At 50.0% G+C, this 20,059-nt stretch overlaps 1 protein-coding gene across 6 annotated transcripts in view; it reads right to left on the bottom strand.

Moving 5' to 3' along the window:
* LOC121271109 (hepatocyte cell adhesion molecule-like) overlaps positions 1-20,059 on the bottom strand; it is a 45,509-nt gene that overhangs the window by 5,102 nt on the left and 20,348 nt on the right. For 3 of the 6 annotated variants that reach the window (XM_041176868.1, XM_041176872.1, XM_041176866.1), the window contains exon 2: positions 3,513-3,651. In XM_041176868.1, the coding sequence (XP_041032802.1) occupies positions 3,513-3,570 (58 nt within the window). In that variant the 5' untranslated portion in view covers positions 3,571-3,651. Of the gene's footprint in view, positions 1-3,512; positions 3,652-5,670; positions 5,902-20,059 lie in introns of those variants that run through there. The other 3 variants (XM_041176870.1, XM_041176871.1, XM_041176867.1) reach the window with 3 other exon arrangements.

Raw genomic sequence — 20,059 nt, 5'->3', positions numbered from 1 at the left:
TTTGGATGGTTTATATACAGAATAACAGATACCCGGGAGTGGGTTACAGACTGGAATTTAATCGAGGCGTTTGAGGGGGTTTATATATAGAATAACAGATATCCAGGAGTGAGTTACAGACTGGAATTTAATCGAGGGGTTCGGGGGGGTTTATATATAGAATAACAGATACCCGGGAGTGAGTTACAGACTGGAATCTAATCGAGGGGTTCAGGGTGGTTGATATTTAGAATAACAGATATCCGGGAGTGAGTTACAGACTGGAATCTAATCGAGGGGTTCAGGGTGGTTTATATTTAGAATAACAGATACCCGGGAGTGAGTTACAGACTGGAATCTAATCGAGGGGTTCAGGGTGGTTGATATTTAGAATAACAGATATCCGGGAGTGAGTTACAGACTGGAATCTAATCGAGGGGTTCAGGGGGTTTATATATAGAATAACAGATACCTGGGAGTGAGTTACAGACTGGAATCTAATCGAGGGGTTCAGGGTGGTTGATATTTAGAATAACAGATATCCGGGAGTGAGTTACAGACTGGAATCTAATCGAGGGGTTCAGGGGGTTTATATATAGAATAACAGATACCCGGGAGCGAGTTACAGACTGGAGTCTTATCAAAGGGTTCGGGGTGGTTTATATATAGAATAACAGATACCCGGGAGTGAGTTACAGACTGGAATCTAATCGAGGGGTTTGGATGGTTTATATACAGAATAACAGATACCCGGGAGTGGGTTACAGACTGGAATTTAATCGAGGAGTTCGGGGTGGTTTATATATACACAATAACAGATACCTGGGAGTGAGTTACAGACTGGAATCTAATCGAGGGGTTCGGGGGGGTTTATATATAGAATAACAGATACCCGGGAGTGAATTATAGACTGGAATCTAATCGAGGGGTTCGGGGCGGTTTATATTTAGAATAACAGATATCCGGGAGTGAGTTACAGACTGGAATCTAATCGAGGGGTTCGAGGGGGTTCATATATAGAATAACAGATACCCGGGAATGAGTTACAGACTAGAATTTAATCGAAGAGTCAAGCTGTATGGCCTGTTTGTCTGCTGCAGATATTACAGATTAAGGAATACAGTTTAGCCCTGTTATAAACAGATAATAAACAGTCACAAGAAAGTGAAGAATAGTTTTACAATGACGATATCAGAACTGAGAGTTTCTGGGAAGGGCTACACTGCTGGGGTTCTTTCCTGTCCAAAAGCGAAGGCTGTCGGCTGACTGATCATTTCACATGATCAAGGGATTTGATTAGCTCGACATAAGAAAGATGTTTTCACTTGTTGGGAACTACAGGTATGAGCTTGTCAGCAATAAATGTTAATCCACGGGTGCACCAGACTTGTGTGCAGTTCTCCTGCATTTTGGGATGCAGGATATTGAAGAGTAAATGTTCTAGTTCACAGGGGCCAATTGGACAGTGTCAATCAGTGGCCACTTCTCACACTTTGGAGTCAGGAAGCTGTGGGTTCACAACCCCCTCTGCTAACCTGGAGCTGACCACTCAGATAAGGCTATCAGTTGAGGCCGGATCTAAACACTCGAGGGGCTTTAAGCAATCTCATGGAAGGAAAAAATAAAAAAAACTTGCATTTATATAGCATTTTTCACAACCACCAGATGAGCCAAAACGCTTTCCAGCCAATGAAGCACTTCTTGGGAGCGTAGTCACTCTTGTGATGTAGGAAACGCTAATACATACACAAAGCAAGATCCCACGAACAGCAATGCGACAACACCGATGGTTCTGCTTTTGTGAGATGGGTTGGGAGGTAAATAATGGGCAGGGCACTGAAGTTAATTGCACCCCCCCCAACCCCTCCCCCCCACCGACTCCTCTTCAAAATAGCAGATGTGGGCCCATTACATCCACCCGAGCAGGCAGTCAGGGGCCTCAGTTTAACGTCTCATCCAAAAGACAGCACCTCCGACACTCCAGTACTCCCTCGGTACTGCACAGGGAACATCAGTCTTCGTTTTTGTATCGGGTCAGGGAGTGAGATTCGAACCCTCAACCTGGCAGCTCAGAGGCAAGGACACTGCCCCACTGAGCCACAGCAGAGGCCGGGGTTGGGCGGGGGTGGGTGGGGGTGCTAGTTCTTCCTGATTCTCTCGGCTAACATTTGTACCTTAGCCCGCGCCTCAAGGGCAGGTTATCCGGCCGATTGTCACATTGCTGGCTGTGGGATCTTGCTGTGCGCGTAACGTCTGCCACATTTCCGACATTGCAACAGGCGGTTCGCAAAGTGCTTCACGGGCTGTAGCGTGCTCAAGATCGTGAAAGGCGCTCCAGAAATTCATTCCTATTCCAACTGCTTTAAGCTCCTCCAGATGTGGTGGGGGCTCTTTGAGTTAGCGCCCGCCTGGAGGCCGTCTGGAAGCTTTAAAATGACTTTGTAGCAGCTTGATATTATCGAGCGACTATCCGGGCCATTTCGGAGGGTATTTTAAGAGACGGCCCTTTGGCTGTGGGGTCTGCAGCCACACATAGGCCAGATCGGGTAAGGGGGGCAGATTTCCTTCCCCAAGGGACATTAGTGAACCAGGTGGGCTTTTACACCAATTGCTTCCTGGTCCCTTTTGCTAAGCCTCACTTTTAATTTCCAGATGAATTAACTGAAGTTAAATTCCACCCAGCTATTGGGATGGGATTTGAACCCATGTCTTCAGCGCTCTGAAGAGGAGTCACACGGACTCGAAACATTAACTCTGTTTCTCTCCCCACAGACCTTCTGTTTCTCTCTCTTCCAAGCATTAGTCTGGGTCCCTGGATTGCTAGCCCAGTGACATTACCATTGCCCTCAAACCTGCACCACTTAGAAGGGTAAGGGCAGTAGGTAGATGGGAACACCACCACCTGGAAGTTCCCCTCCAAGTCACTCACCATCCCTGACTTGGAAATATAATCGGTCGTTCCTTCACTGTCGCTGGGTCAAGATCCTGGAACTCCCTCCCTAACAGCGCTGTGGGTGTACCTACACCACATGGGCTTCAGCGGTTCAAGAAGGCAGCTCACCATCACCCTCTCAAGGGAAATAAATGCTGGCCTAGCCAGCGACCCATGAGTGAATAAGTTAAAAAAAAAATCATCCCAAAGTCTCCATGTTTCAATCAGAATTGCGCACAGTTCTCTGGAATGGAGTCTGGACAATGCTCCAAAATATCCTCACACACCTACGCACCTCACCCCTGAGGGTTTAGGAGTTAGCAAATAATCCTACGTAAGAAATAATCCTACATCAGGTATTGAATATATTCAGTGAGCCAGCCTCCCACCGCTCTCTGGGGAAGAGAGTTCCAAACACTCATGACCCTCTGAGAGAACTTCCTTCTCATCTCCGTCTTAAATGGGAGACCCCTGATCTTATAACTGTGCCGCACCCTGCCCCCAGTTCCAGGATTCCCCAGGAGGTGGGGGGGACATCCCCTCAATGTCCAAACTGTCAAGCCCCCCTCAGAATCTTTTATGTGTCAATAAGATCACCCACCTGTCAGTAGGAGAACGATGCTGACTATCACCGAAGGCCAAGTCTGTCTTACATCCATGTGTCAACGAGCAGTATTGAATCACGTTGAATCAAATTCTCCATTTGCCCCCATCCAGTCTGCCTTGTACACTGTCAATCTCTGTGAATATCACAAGACTGTGGTCAGTGAGACCTCTCCAAGGTTAGGAGCTGTTGCCAGGGGCTATCCACACTGTCATGCCTTAGGAGGTTGCTTTTTCAGCAGGAATTTTCCAGTCCCATGAGCTGAGAGAGAGAGGGTGGCGGGGGGGGGGGGGGGGGGGGGGGAGGAGGGGGGGGGGGGGTGCGGGGGAGGCAAGGGGAGGAGGCAGGAGAAGGAGGAGAGGGAATGCATGAGAGGGGGTGTGAAGGAGAGGTCAAAAGGGGTCGAGGGAGAAAGAGGAAGAGAGTAGGAGAGAGAGAAAGAGAGATGTAGGCAGAGGAGATTGAGAGAAGAGAAAGGGAGAGAGTCAGAGAGAGAAGGAGTGAGAGGTCAAAAGGGGCAGAGAGAGAGAGAGAGGGGGGGGACAGAGAGAGAGGAAGAGAGAGAGGAAGAGAGAGAGGAAGAGAGAGAGGAAGAGAGAGAGGAAGAGAGAGAGGGAGTGAGAGGTCAAAAGGGGCAGAGAGAGAGAGAAAGAGGGGGACAGAGAGAGAGGAAGAGAGAGAGGGAGTGAGAGGTCAAAAGGGGCAGAGAGAGAGAGAGGGAGAGAGAGAGAGGAAGAGAGCATTATAGAGATACATAGAGAGAGGGCGAGAGAATACTGAGCAAGGAAAAGGGGGAGGAAGAGGGAGAGAGAAGGGCAGGGAGTGAGGGAGAGGGAGTGAAGCAGGGAGACACAGTGAACCCAAGAGAGATAAAGAAGGAGTGCGAATGGAGGGGGGAAGAGAAAAGGAGAGAGGAAGAAAGAGAGAGGGTGAAGAAAAGGACGGGTGGGAAGATACAGGGAGAGAAAGGCAGAGAGAGAGGAGGGGGTGAGAGAGATAGGGGGAGAGAAAAGGGGGAGAGAAAGGGTGAGGGATATAGAGAGACAGGGAGAGAGAGGAGAGGGAGGGAAAAAACAGGCAAGAGCGAGGGAGAGGAAAAGGGAAGAGAGACAGCGTGAGGGAGAGAGAGGGAGGTAGAGAGGCAGAGAGAAAACAGGGAGAAAGAGAGGGAGAGAGGAGGGAACAGAGAGAGAGGCAGAGAGAGAGAGGGAGGTTGAGAGATAGAGGGAGAGGCAGGGAGAGAGGGAGAGGCAGGGAGAGAGGGAGAGGCAGGGAGAGAGGGAGAGGTCGTGGGGGAGAGAGGTAGGGTGAGGGGCAGAGAGAGGGAAAGAGAGAGGAAAGATAGACAGGGAGAAAAAGAGGGAGGGGGGAAAGAGAGACAGGGGAAGACAGAGAGAGAGAGAGAGAAAGATCAGAGACAGATTCACATACAGGGATGATGAGATATTCTCACCCCCTTGTGGTTTCCGAATGATAAGGATGTAGGTTGAAATGAGCTTATTTAACCAGTTTGTCCTACGGATAGATTTAGTGAAAATTTCATCACTAACTAGTAAAAAGCTGAAGCACATCGGGAACACACATTAAACCAGACCAACTCCCCAACCCCAACAACCTGGTTTTAATCATCGAACACACAACACTTTGAGCTGGGGGAAAGGGTCCACCCCAATCACCCTGCGCTCAATCCTGGACCGGACCCTAAAACCTGTCTTCCGGACAAGATGTTAAACCGAGACCTGTGACTGCACCCCTACCCCCCACCCCTCCACCAGGTCAAAATAAAAATACCTCCCACAGCCACCATTGAAAGAAAGGGTATGGGTGGGGCGCAGGGTACAGAAGAGGAGAAGACCACCGGGTGGTCTTGGGACCCCCAGATTTATCCCCGGACTGACATCGCTTGGCAGCCATTGATTTAATTGCTGTGCGTGGGATCTTCCTGTGCGCAGCACGGCTCGCCTCTCATTCCTGGCTCGGGTTAAAATGGGGTGGGGGGGAGGTTTTGGTGTGAGAGGGGGATGGTGTTGCGGGGGGGGGGGGGGGGGGGGGGGGGGGGTGGGGGGTGGAATCCACAGACCCACTCCTTAAGCAGTGCACTGAGCCCTCCCACTTCCCCACCCCAACCCCCGACACAGGAAGCTGCTGTACTCACCCCCTCCTTCTGAGCTGCTAGCAATCCACGTCCTGAGAATCCCGGGGGGCAGAAATGTTCAGCGATCAAGGAGGGGGTATGGGGGGGGAGAAGGAGGCTCCAAGGAAACCAATATTCCCCAAGTGGAGGGATAAATTCCTGAGCTGAGGTGACAGCAGCGAGACAGACGTGCACTTGTCCTTCCTAACCTGTCTTGAATGTTCTTTCTTCTCAATATCTGGACTCAGCTCATTACAAAACCAAGAGACAGGATTGAAGAGAAAATGAAACCAATAGTAAAAGGAAACCAAGCACATTCTGCAACTGATATCTGTTGACAGGAATTCGGGTTAATCAGTATCACAAATAAAAAAACAGGATGTCTAGACCACTCAGCTCCTTTGAAGCACTTCATCAGGGAAAGGGCACTTAAAGGGGAAGAGATATTGGTCAGAGAGAGAGATGGAGGTCAGAAAGTTGTTTTTTCCCCTCGAGAGAGAGAGAGAGAGAGAGAGAGAGAGCATTTTGAGGAGGATTGGGAGGTGGGCAAGTAGAAGGATGGAGGGATTGAGGAATCCTGTAGTCCGGGACTGCGGGTCCTGAAGGTTAAGGGAGTGGGATGTGTGATGGAATGAGAGGTTGGAGCTCAGTGCGCGCACATGCACCACACACACATACTCTTACTCTCTTACCCCTTCTCCTCTCTCTTACACCCTCTCCCTCCTCTACCCTCTCTCTCTTCCTCTCTCACCCACTCTCCCTGCTTCTTGACCTTCATTCTCTCAACCCCTCTCTGTCTCTGCTCCTCTCTCTCCTGCTGTCTCTCCATCTCTCTTTCCCTATCTCTCAATCCGCATCTCTCCCTTCACACTCTCACCCTCTCTTCCACTCTCTCTCTCTCTCCATCTCTCTATTTCTCTATTTCTCTCCCTTCATTCTCTCACCCCTGTGTCTCTACCCCTCTCCCTCCTGCTCTCTCTCCCTATCTCTCTCTCTGCACCTCTCACTTCACTCTCTCACCCTTTGTCCCCTCTCTATCTCTCCCACTCTCTCTCTCCTCTCTCTCCCTCTTTCCCTCCCTTCATTCTCTCATCCCCCTGCCTCTCTGCCACTCTCTCTCCCAATCTCTCTCTGCACCTCTCACCCCTCTCTTTCCATCTCCCTCCCAATCTGTCTTTCTGTCTGTTTCTCTCCCTTCATTCTCTCACCCTCTCTGACCCCTCTGTCCTTCCCTCAAACTCCCCGTCTCCCCCACTTTCCGCCTCTCTCCCTCAAGCATTTGGCCACCTGCCCATCATTTCTCTGCATGTGGCACCCTGTTCAGTTCCCCTGGATGACGCTGCTCTGGGACAGTTTCCCATGTGGCAGGCACTACATCAATGCAGGTTGCTGTTGTTCTGTTTAATTTCCTGAATTGGCATGGAGGTTGTTTCTCAAGATGATTAGGAGTCCTCACCCAATCTATCTTTTTATCTGCCCTTCTCTCTATCCACATTTCTGTTTCTACTCATCTGTCTGCCTTGATCTATTTCTTTATCTGCTTATCTATTTCAAAATCTATCTATTTGCTCCCTCTCTCTCCAACTCCATCTCGGTTTCCATCTCTCTCTCCATATCTATCGACCTCACTCTCTCTCTCTCCATATCGATCGACCTCTCTCTCCGCATATCTATCAACCTCTCTCTCTCTGCATATCTATCAACTTCTCTCTCTCCGCATATCTATCAACCTCTCTCTCTCCGCATATCCATCTCTCTCTCTCTCCGCATATCCATCTCTCTCTCTCCGCAGAGAGAGATATGCGGAGAGAGAGAGAGATGGATATGCGGAGAGAGAGAGATGGATATGCGGAGAGAGAGAGAGATGGATATGCGGAGAGAGAGAGAGATGGATATGCGGAGAGAGAGAGATGGATATGCGGAGAGAGAGAGAGATGGATATGCGGAGAGAGAGAGAGATGGATATGCGGAGAGAGAGAGAGATGGATATGCGGAGAGAGAGAGAGATGGATATGCGGAGAGAGAGATGGATATCCATATCCACCTCTTTCTCACTCCATATCCACCTCTTTCTCTCTCCATATCCACCTCTTTCTCTCTCCATATCTACCTCTCTCTCTCTCCATATCCACCTCTCTCTCTCTCCGCATTTCCATCTCTCTCTCTCCGCATATCCATCTCTCTCTCTCTCCGCATATCCATCTCTCTCTCTCTCCGCATATCCACCTCTCTCTCTCTCCGCATATCCATCTCTCTCTCTCTCCGCATATCCACCTCTCTCTCTCTCCGCATATCCATCTCTCTCTCTCTCTCTCCGCATATCCATCTCTCTCTCTCTCTCTCTCCGCATATCCATCTCTCTCCCTCTCTCTGCATATCCATCTATCTCTCTCTCTCTCTGCATATCCATCTGTCTCTCTCCACATATCCATCTCTCTCTCTCTCCGCATATCCATCTCTCTCTCTCTCTCCGCATATCCATCTCTCTCTCTCTCTCTCCGCATATCCATCTCTCTCTCTCTCTCTCCGCATATCCATCTCTCTCCCTCTCTCTGCATATCCATCTATCTCTCTCTCTCTCTCTGCATATCCATCTGTCTCTCTCCACATATCCATCTCTCTCTCTCTCCGCATATCCATCTCTCTCTCTCTCCGCATATCCATCTCTCTCTCTCTCCGCATATCCATCTCTCTCTCTCCGCATATCCATCTCTCTCTATCCGCATATCCATCTCTCTCTCTCTCCGCATATCCATCTCTCTCTCTCTCCGCATATCCATCTCTCTCTCTCTCCGCATATCCATCTCTCTCTCTCTCCGCATATCCCTCTCTCTCTCTCTCTGCATATCCATCTCTCTCTCTCTCCATATCCACCTCTTTCTCTCTCCATATCCACCTCTTTCTCTCTCCATATCCACCTCTTTCTCTCTCCATATCCACCTCTTTCTCTTTCCATATCCACCTCTTTCTCTCTCCATATCCACCTCTTTCTCTCTCCATATCCACCTCTTTCTCTCTCCACATCCACCTCTTTCTCTCTCCACATCCACCTCTTTCTCTCTCCACATCCACCTCTTTCTCTCTCCACATCCACCTCTTTCTCTCTCCACATCCACCTCTTTCTCTCTCCACATCCACCTCTTTCTCTCTCCACATCCACCTCTTTCTCTCTCCACATCCACCTCTTTCTCTCTCCACATCCACCTCTTTCTCTCTCCACATCCACCTCTTTCTCTCTCCACATCCACCTCTTTCTCTCTCCACATCCACCTCTTTCTCTCTCCACATCCACCTCTTTCTCTCTCCACATCCACCTCTTTCTCTCTCCACATCCACCTCTTTCTCTCTCCACATCCACCTCTTTCTCTCTCCACATCCACCTCTTTCTCTCTCCACATCCACCTCTTTCTCTCTCCATATCCACCTCTTTCTCTCTCCATATCCACCTCTTTCTCGCTCCAGGTCGACCTCTTTCTCTCTCCAGGTCGACCTCTTTCTCTCTCCAGGTTGACCTCTTTCTCTCTCCAGGTCGACCTCTTTCTCTCTCCATATCCATCTATTTCTCTGTCTGCCTCTGTCTAGTTATAAGCAGGTGATTATGCAAAGGGATTTCTATTCTCACACAGTGAGTTAGTGTTTTGAAGGCACTGAAACCTGATTCAACAGTAACTTACAAAATATAAATGCTTGAAGGTGAACCATTATCAGGGCAAAGAGGTAAGAGCAGGGGGAAGTGGGACCAGTCAGAGAGATCATTCAAAGAGTCAGCACAGGCGTGATAGACTGAATGGCCTCCTCCTGTGCTGCAAAGCTCCACGGTGTGATGCAGGAGGTCATCAAGCAATTATCACCCATTCTGCTTCCCCTCTGGGCATTTTATTAGCATGCCGCCGGAAAGGTTAACCTGATCGGGTGTGCACCATGGGAGTACGGGATTTGAGGTACACACATGTAGGGATACGGGATGCAGTCATCTATGTGCTCCAAGAATGCAGACTCACATGACAGAAATTTTATCATAAATGAGAAACCACAACAACTGCCCCACGCCCACAGAGTGGGCCTCGGCTGGAGTTGGCAGTCAGCAGAAAAACGCACATCACGTGGCCAATCAGCGTGACACAAACTAACTATAGAATACGGAATTCGTCATATCTAGAATCCCGAGCAGCAACAAGTCAGCTGTGGTTAATGAGCTGGTTAGATAGATGGTAAATCTCTCTATATACTTTCCCCATCAAACACTCCCAGGAGAGGTACAGCACAGGGTTAGATACAGAGTAAAGCTCTCTCTACACTGTCCCCATCAAACACTCCCAGGACAGCTACAGCACGGGGTTAGATACAGAGTAAAGCTCCGTCTACACTGTCCCCATCAAACACTCCCAGGACAGGTACAGCATGGGGTTAGATACACAGTAAAGCTCCCTCGACACTGTCCCCATCAAACACTCCCAAGACAGGTACAGCACGGGGTTAGATACAGAGTAAAGCTCCGTCTACACTGTCCCCATCAAACACTCCCAGGACAGGAACAGCACGGGATTAGATACAGAGTAAAGCTCCCTCTACACCGTCCCCATCAAACACTCCCAGGACAGGTACAGCACGGGATTAGATACAGAGTAAAGCTCCCTCTACACTGTCACCATCAAACACTCCCAGGACAGGTACAGCACGGGGTTAGATACAGAGTAAAGCTCCGTCTACACTGTCCCCATCAAACACTCCCAGGACAGGTACAACACGGGGTTAGATACAGAGTAAATCTCCCTCTATACTGTCCCCATCAAACACTCCCAGGACAGGTACAACACGGGGTTAGATACAGAGTAAGGCTCTCTCTACACTGTCCCCATCAAACACTCCCAGGACAGGTACAGCACGGGATTAGATACAGAGTAAAGCTCCGTCTACACTGTCCCCATCAAACACTCCCAGGACAGGTACAACACGGGGTTAGATACAGAGTAAATCTCCCTCTACACTGTCCCCATCAAACACTCCCAGGACAGGTACAGCACGGGGTTAGATACAGAGTAAATCTCCCTCTACACTGTCCCCATCAAACACTCCCAGGACAGGTACAGCACGGGGTTAGATACAGAGTAAAGCTCCCTCTCCACTGTCCCCATCAAACACTCCCAGGACATGTACGGCACGGGGTTAGATACAGAGTAAAGCTCCCTCTACACTGTCCCCATCAAACACTCCCATGGCAGGTACAGTTAAATACTGGTGGGTTGGAAGTTGAGTTCAAGCAGAGCCCCTGTTGTATTCCTTGGAGTGCCGGTGGGGAGTGGATGTGGAGTGTGAGAGCCAAAGTGCGGGGAAGGGTAAGGTCCCTGTCTACGACCGGTATTGGCTGGGGGGTGGGCGTGGGAACATCCCTCTCTGATGGAAAGGAACACATATCTGACACGTTGGAATGGAAGAATACATCGTCCAAACAAACGCAACTGAGATGAAGTGGGAGAGGATTTAAGTCCTTTAAGAGAGTGGGGCGTGAGGAAGTACTGCCAACCTTATCGTGGGAGCCTGTGGGCTAGTGGTGGTACCTCCGGCTTTGGGATCCTCACTCATTTGCTCTTGTATGAAACAAAAAGATGGAATAGAGGAGGTGCGAATGGCAGCAGCAGAATCATCACTGTTAGCTGCTGCCCAACAAATAAAATGGGAGCGGTGCTTATGATCGGAAATAGTTGAGCCCCCCACCCCTGTCAACTCCAGACCGCTGTGGAGTGCCCTGTCGATAGGAGAGGTACTGTTCCTCAAACTTGCACGGGGTTTCTTTGGAACCTCAGGGCCAGCCAAGGACTGAGAGGTCAGAGTCAGAGTGGGGCAGAGGATTAAAACAGTGGGCGACCGGAAGCTGTGGGGGATTTTTTTTTCCTTTGACAGGTTACGGGCATTATTGGCAAGGCCAGCACTTGTTGCCCATCCCTAATTGCCCCTAAACTGAACGGCCTGCTCAGCCATTTCAGAGTCAACCACGTTGTTGTGAGTCTGGAGTCGCATGTAGGCCAGACCAAGTTAAGGGTGGCAGATTTCCTTCCCCACAGACCATTCAAAAGCCAGATGGGCTTTTACAACAATTGACCGTGGATTTTGTGGCCATTGTTTCAGATTCATCTACTGAATTTAACTTTCCGCAGCTGCCCTGGTGGGATTTGAACCCTTGGACATTAGCCCGGGCTTCTTGATTTTTAGCCTGGTGACTATTCCCACCATCTTCACAAATGAGTAAGGGTATCCCGCAAAGCGGTCACCTGTTTGATTCCAAAAGGGAGGGGGACAGAAAGCAGGAAACTACAGCCCTGTTAGCTTAACATCGGTCAGAGGGAAAATGTTAGAAGCTATTGTTACATCTGTTATGGCAGGACACTTAGAAAAATTTAAGGCAATCAGGCAGAGTCCACATGGTTTTGTGAAAGGGAATTCGTCTTTAACCAATCTATTGTGTTTTTTTTTAAGGGAGTCACATGTGCTTTGGTTAAAGGGGGACCTGTAGATGTGCTCTACTTAGATTTACAGAAGGCACTTGATAAAGTGATAAAGTTATTGCAGAAAATAAAAGCTCATGATGTAGGAGGTAACATGTTGGCATGGGTAGAAAATTGGCTGGCTAGCAGGAAGCAGAGAGTTGGCATAAATAGGTCTTTCTCTGGTTGGCAGGGTGTGGCGAGTGGTGTGCCACAGGGATCAGTGCTGAGACCTCTACTTTTAACAATTTATATCAATGACTTGGATGAAGGGACAGATGGAATGGTTGCTAAATTTGCTGATGACACAAAGATAGGCAGGACATTAATTCGTGAGGTGGGTGTAAGGAGGCTACAAAGTGACACAGATAGGTTAAGTGAGCGGGCAAAGATCTGGCAAATGGAGTATAATGTGGGAAAATGTGAAATTGTCCATTTTGGCAGGAGGAATTAAGAAATAGGCGTATTATTTAAGCAGTGAGAGATTGCAGAGCTCTGAGATTCAGAGGGATCTTGGTGTCCAAGTGTATGAATCACAAAAGGCTAGTATTCCAGGACAGTAAGTAATTAGGAAAGCTAATAGAATAACATTATTTATTGCGAGGAGAATTGAATATAAAAATAGGGAGGTTATGTTTCAGTTGTACAAGGCACTGATAAGACCACATCTGGAGTATTGTGTACAGTATTGGTCTCCATATTTAATGAAGGATGTAAATGTGCTGGAAGCAGTTAAGAGAAGGTTTTTGAGACTAATACCTGAAATGGGCAGCTTGCCTGATGAGAGGCTGGACAGGTTAGGCCTGTATCCACTGGAGTTCAGAAGAGCAAGAGGCGACTTGATTGAAACCTCTAAGACCCTGTGGAGTCTTGACAGGGTAGATGTGGAGAGGACGTTTCCCCTTGTGGGAGAATCTAGAACTAGGGGGTCGCTGTTTAAAAATAAGGGGTCGCCCATTTAAGAAAGAGATAAGGAGAAATTTTTTTCTCTTAGAGGGTGGCAAAGCGAGGGACCCTGTCCCTTTAAGAGAATGCAAGTGTACTAATCATGTAACAGCCCTGATGAATCAGTGCACAGCGTGGGCAACTGGGAACTGGAAATCTGGTTCTGGAGGTTTCCGAGTGAGTACGTATGATTTGGTTCTCTGCCCTCAGTCTCAATAAACCATCACTGTTTATCCTTAAACCAGTCTCTCCCCATTATTGATTGCAAGCAGCAACTGATGAGAACCTAGGAAGGCGCACAGTTAGCCAACGATCTTATTTACCCAAGGCATAAAAGAGGGTCGTGAGTCTTCGGAACTCTCTTCCTCAAAAGGCAGTGGAAGCAGGGTCTTTGAATATTTTTAAGGCAGAGCTGGATGCTTGATAAACAAGGGGGTGAAAGGTTTTCGGGGGTAGGCGGGAGGTTACAATCAGATCAGCCTTGATCTTATTCAATGGCAGAGCAGGCTCGAGGGGCCTACTCCTGCTACTGGTTCGTGTGATGCAGAGGAGTCTGCACCTTCTATCTGTGCTGGGGTGGAATCCTAACCCTGGGTGCTGATCGCATTCAAAACCAAAAATCCATAAATGGTTTTTTTTGTTTTACAGTGCTGCTGAACCCCGCACCGTAATATCCCTTTCAATTCTGGTTCCCTCGGCTGCCTCTTGATCAGACTCTAGTTCCTCCTTTCGAGTATCGATTTGGCTGGGCCTTCTTTGTACAGATTCCTGGACATGGTCGAGGTGAATCATAGCGATATGAGTGAGGTCAGGCTGCCAGGATCTCGAAGTAGATCAGTCAAGGGACTTTCTAGGCCTCTTTCAGACCTGAGCGAATTCCACCAGGCGACCCCAGGCAATTTACACGGAACAGGCCGTGGTAAACATGGTGGTGATGTCGCTGGTGACCTGGAGGCCAGGCCTAATGGTCCACAAGGATTCGAAGCCCATGCTCGGCTGATGCGCGGGGAGGTTTTATTTATTTATTTTTTAAAAAACCCTTTTGTGTCGTCAGCAAAGGCTGACATTTGTCGCCCGTCCCCTAATTGCCCGCCGACCGGGTGGCTTGCTCGGCCTTTTCTGAGGGCAGTTACGAGTCAGCCATGTAGCTGTGGGTCTGGAGCCACATGTAGGCCAGACCGGGTAGGAGGGCAGATTTCCCTCCCTAAAGGGGCATCACTGAAGCGGATGGGGTGTTTTTTTTTTAAACACGTTGGCGTTGCCAGCGACACTCATGTCCCGTGAAAGAATAAAGAAAAACAAAATGGCCGCAAGTGTGAAAGCCAGCCATTTTAATTCTCCGCCCCACTCGCACTTTGACCCCGGCCTGCTGCAAGGTTTCGATCGATGGCCCGAGACAACATTTTAATTGCAGATATTTATTCGTTCAATGAAAGCAGAGCTCTGTGTCCAAATGCAGCAAGACCTGGACAATATCTCGGGCTGATAAGTCACAAGTAACATTCACGCCACACAAGTGCCAGGCAATGACCATCTCCAACATGAGAAAATCCAACCATCTCCCCTTGATGTTCAACAGCATTACCATCACTGAATCCCCCACGATCAACATCCTGGGGCTTACCAGTGACCAGAAACTGAACTGGATTGGCCACATAAATATTGTGGCTTCAAGAGCAGGTCAGAGGCTGGGAATTCTGCAGTGAGTAATTCACCTCCTGACTCTCCAAAGCCTGTCCACCATCTACAAGGCACAGCTCAGGAGTGTGATGGGATACTCCCCACTTGCCTGGATGAGTGCAGCTCCCACAACACTCAAGAAGCTTGACACCATCCAGGACAAAACATCCCATTCACCCCATGATTGGCACCCCATTCTCAAACATTCAGTCCCTCCACCACCGACGCACAGTAGCAGCAGTGTGTGTTCCATCGACAAGGTGCACTGCAGGAATTCACCAAGCCTCCTTCGACAGCACCTTCCAAACCCACGACTGCTACCATCTAGAAGGACAAGGGCAGCAGACACATGGGAACACCACCACCTGGAAGTTCTCCTCCAAGCCACTCACCATCCTGACTTGGAAATATATCAGCCGTTCCTTCACTGTCACTGGGTCAAAATCCTGGAACTCCCTCCCTAACAGCCTGTGGGTGTACCTACACCACATGGACTGCAGCGGCTCAAGAAGGCAGCTCACCACCACCTTCTCAAGGGGAGTTAGGGATGGATAATAAACACTGGCCCAGACAATGCTGCCCACAGTCTGAGATCTTTTAAAGTACTCTGGACGTAACCTGTCACAGGCGTTGTTATCTTGCCTTGAGGTCACTGAGGGGAGAGCGGGAAAACAAGATGATGAGCGGGAAACACCTGGGATTGAAGGAAGGATAGAGATAGGGAGTCAGGAAAAGGTAAAGGTCGAGGAAGGGATCAGTCAAGGGGGAAGAGAGAAACAGGGAGTAAACAGAGAATGAGGAAGGGAGAGAACATCAAAGGCCCAGAGAACTGTCGCATCCCAGAAAATTTACAGCACAGCAGGTGGCCACTCTGCCCATCATGTCTGTGCCGGCCTATAAGTAGCCATCCAGCTTCATCCCATTTTCCGGTCTTGGTCCACAGTCTTGATGGCTACCGCACCTCAAGTTCTTACCCGTGTACTTTTTAAAATGTGACAGGGGTTTCTGCCTCTCCCAGCCTTTTAGACAGTGAGTCCCAGGTCCCCACCAGCCTCTGGGTGAGAAAGATTCTCCTCGACTCCCCTCTCATCCCTTCACCAGTCACTTCAAATCTGCACTTCACTGACCTCACAGTAAAGGGAAACAGACCCTTCCCCTCTACTCTCTATGGCTCCCTCGTAACTTTATAAAACCTCCATTAAATCTCGCCTCAGCCTCCTCTGTTCCAAAGCAAAGAACCCCAGCCTATCCAATCTTTCCCTCATCGCGAAAATTCTCCAGCCCCGGCAACACCCTGTGTAAAATCTCCTCTGTAACCTCTCAGGCGTGATCACACCCTTCCTATAACGTGGTGGACCAAAGCTGGACACAGAACTCCAGCCGTGGCCTAACTAGTGTTATCTGCAGTTCACGATGTGACCTCCCTGCTCTTGTATTCGATGCCTTAACCAGTAAAGGAAAAAATCCCGCCTTCTTAACCACCTTACCCATTTGCCACCTTCAGGGATCTGTGGACATGCAGTCCAAGGTCTCTCTGCTCCCCTACCCCTCTCAGTACCTGACCATGTATTGCCAGGTTTATCCTCCACAGTATATTACCTCACACTTCTCCAGCTCGAATTACATTGGTCATTTTTCTGTCCACTTCACCAGGCCATTGATACCTTGCTGCAGTCTACAGCTGTCCCCCTCATTATCAACCACAAGGTCCATTTTCACATCATCTTAACCAAGCCGCCCACATTTAAGCCTTTGAGCCTAAACCGCAGAACTAAAAATGACAGAGTGACAGAAAGTGAAAGAAAAACGGAGATGTGAAATAAAGATGTGATCAAGATAGGGAGGGATGGAGAAAGTGGGAAAAAAAATGAGGCAAATGGATCTTCCTCCCTATCTCTGTAACCTCCTCCAGCTCCTACAACCCTCCTTATCTCTGTAATCTCCTCCAGCCCCTACAACCCTCCCTATCTCTGTAACCTCCTCCAGCCCCGACAACCCTCCCTATCTCTGTAACCTCCTCCAGCCCTTACAACCCTCCCTATCTGTGTAACCTCCTCCAGCTGATAAAAACCTCCCTACCTCTGTAACCTCCTCAAGGCCCGACAACCCTCCCTATCTCTGTAACCTCCTCCAGCCCCTACCACCCTCCCTATCTCTGTAACCTCCTCCAGACCCTACATCACTCCTTATCTCTGTAACCTCCTCCAGCTCCAACAACCCTCCCTATCTCTGTAACCTCCTCCAGCCCCTACCACCCTCCCTATCTCTGTAACCTCCTCCTGCCCCTACATCACTCCTTATCTCTGTAACCTCCTCCAGCTCCAACAACCCTCCCTATCTCTGTAAAACCCTCCAGCTCCCACAACCCTACCTACCTCTGTAACCTCCTCCAGCCCCTACAGCCCTCCCAATCTCTGTGACCTCCTCCAGCCCTAACAACCCTCCCAATCTCTGTAACCTCCTCCAGCTCCTACAACCCTACCTACCTCTGTAACCTCCTCCAACCCCTACAACCCTCCCTATCTCTGTAACCTCCTCCAGCCTCTACAACCCTCCCTATCTCTGTAACCTCCTTCAGTCCCTAAAGCCCTCCCAAGCTCTGTAACCCCCTCCAGCCCCTACAACCCTCCCTATCTCTGTAACCTCCTCCAGCCCCTACACGCCTCCCAATCTCTGTAACCCCCTCCAGCCCCTACAACTCTCCCTATCTCTGTAACCCCCTCCAGCCCCTACAACCCTCCCTATCTCTGTAACCTCCTCCAGCCCCTACAACCCTCCCTATCTCTGTAACCTCCTCCGTCCCCTACAACCCTCCGAGATCTCTGCTCTTCTCCAATTCCGGCCTCTTGACCATCCCCCGATTCCCATCGCTCCACCACTGGCGGCCGTGCCTTCAGCTGCCTGGGGGGCCCTGAGCTCTGTTCCTGTGGAAGGAGTTATTGAGCTCACTGATAAATCAAAGTCTGCAGCACCAACAACACCACCCTGCATTTACATAGCAGCCTCCAACATGAAAATGCTTGGATAACACGCTGAGAAGCCCTGAGGTCAGCAGCCAATGAAATATCTTTGAAGTGTGGTCACTTCAGAGTCACTTTATTGTATTCTAATGACAGATTTTGTTTAAAAAAGTGAGCTGTTACAAGCCCACCCAGTCTGCAGTTATTGCTCCATCCAATGACTTTGGAGAAGGCGCAGGAGTAGGCCATTTGGCCCATCGAGTCTGCTCTGCCATTCAATGATGTCATGGCTGATCTGATAATACTCTTTCCTGCCTTTTCCCCCATAGGAAATCGGTCCCTCTCAGCCTTGAGTATACTTACAAAGGCCAGTCTTTCCCTTAGCCGCAGATGACTCTCGGAGAACCCGAGCCTGACGATTCAAAGTGTTAGTAACTTGGGCTTAATGCACCCCCCCCACCTCCCCTGCATAGTTACATACTCTTTCCCTGCCCGGCCTCGAAAAGGGGTGATGAGGCGTGACTGTCACTGCCCTGCCCTGCCTCCATCAGCAGATCCGTGATGGGGTGGGAGGGTGTCGGCTCTCTTGGTGTGGGGGCGGGGCAGGGAGGGGGTGGGGCACATGCGCAGGCCCCGAGAGGGGTCAAAGAGCAGGCCTGACAGAAACACGGGCCCCTTCCTCCCCCTATGGCATGGCCCAGCCAGGGGTGAGGGTGGTAACTGGCACACCTGCGCGATCCCGGTGCCCAGAGCGGAGTGCTCCCGGTGGTCACTTGGTCACGGGATCGTCACGGTGCGAAAGGAGGGGGGAGTTGGGCGTGGGAGGACTCCTTTAGCCTTCACGGGCGAGGAGGAGGCAGTTCCAATCTGACTCGGCCTGCAAAGCCTGAGACCAGGCCTCTGCGGGGGCTGGGACAGAGAGGCTGCAGCTGCAACTGTGCTTGTCTGAGATTAGAGGTGTCAGCACATAACTGGGTGGTCAGCAGCACAGCTTCCTGGAATGGAGGCAGTATCGTCGACACCACCTCCCTCTGGCTAAATCAGATAGCTATTTTAGGCAGGCCAAACGCTGCAGAAAATCAACTGCTCGCCTGAACTGGGACATCGCCAGCGATAGTCCCACCTCACAGAGTGAACAAAAAAAAAAAGCCCTCTTCGAAGGGGCACCCTCTCTGCTGCACTGCCCACTCACTCGCCTTTCACTCGAATCTCAGGTGTCGTAAAATGCAAATCCGTGTTGGGGCACGTTACTTATCCCAGCGCCGTCCCCAACAAACACTCCCACAGCACCGGGTTAGATACAAAGTAAATCTCCCTCTACACTGTCCCCATCAAACACTCCCAGAACAGGTACAGCACGAGGTTAGATATAGAGTAAAGCTCCCTCTACACTGTCCTCATCAAACACTCCCAGGACAGGTACAGCACGGGGTTAGATACAGAGTAAAGCTCCCTCTACACTGTCCCCATCAAACACTCCCAGGACAGGTACAGCACGGGGTTAGATACAGAGTAAAGCTCCCTCTACTCTGTCCCCATCAAACACTCCCAGGACAGGTACAGCACGGGGTTAGACACAGAGTAAAGCTCTGCACTGTCAGAGGGTCATTACTGAGGGAGCGCTGCACTGTCAGAGGCTCAGTACTGAGGGAGTGCTGCATTGTTGAGGGTCAGTACTGAGGGAGTGCTGCACTGTCGGAGGGTCAGTACTGAGGGAGTGCTGCACTGTTGGAGGGTCAGTACTGAGGGAGTGCTGCACTGTCAGAGGGTCAGTACTGAGGGAGCGCTGCACTGTCAGAGGGTCAGTACTGAGGGAGTGCTGCACTGTCAGAGGGTCAGTACTGAGGGAGTGCTGCACTGTCAGAGGGTCAGTACTGAGGGAGTGCTGCCTCAGATGAGGCCTTAAATCGAGAACCCAACTGACCTCTCAGGTGGACATACATGACTGCAGTCTGTATTTCAAAAACAAACACGGGGGGCTCTCCATCACATCCTTGCCCAACATTCAGCCTTCTATCCAACACCACTTGAATTAAAAAAGCGATGACCTGGGTCATTGGGGCAATGCTGTTTGTGGGATCTTGCTATGCCCAAATTCGCTGCCACATCTCCTACATGACAACCTTGACTACACGTCAAACAGTGCTTCACTGGCAGTCAAGAGCTTCAGGGCGTCGTGAGGCCATGAAGTGACCCCTACTCGACAGCACTGTTTGCGCGGGGGGCGTGGGGGGTAGTGGAGGAAGGTCGGAGGTGGTGTTGGGGAAAGAGAGGGTTCCAGATTTTCACTCCCCTGTGTGAAGAAATGCTTCCTGACATCACTCCCTGAACGGCTCTGTCTTG

Source organism: Carcharodon carcharias, chromosome 29 (genome assembly GCF_017639515.1).
Source record: "Carcharodon carcharias isolate sCarCar2 chromosome 29, sCarCar2.pri, whole genome shotgun sequence".
In the NCBI taxonomy this organism is placed as follows: Eukaryota; Metazoa; Chordata; class Chondrichthyes; order Lamniformes; family Lamnidae; genus Carcharodon; species Carcharodon carcharias.
Note: the sequence above shows the minus strand (reverse complement) of the source record. Positions and strands in the feature narration are given on the sequence as shown.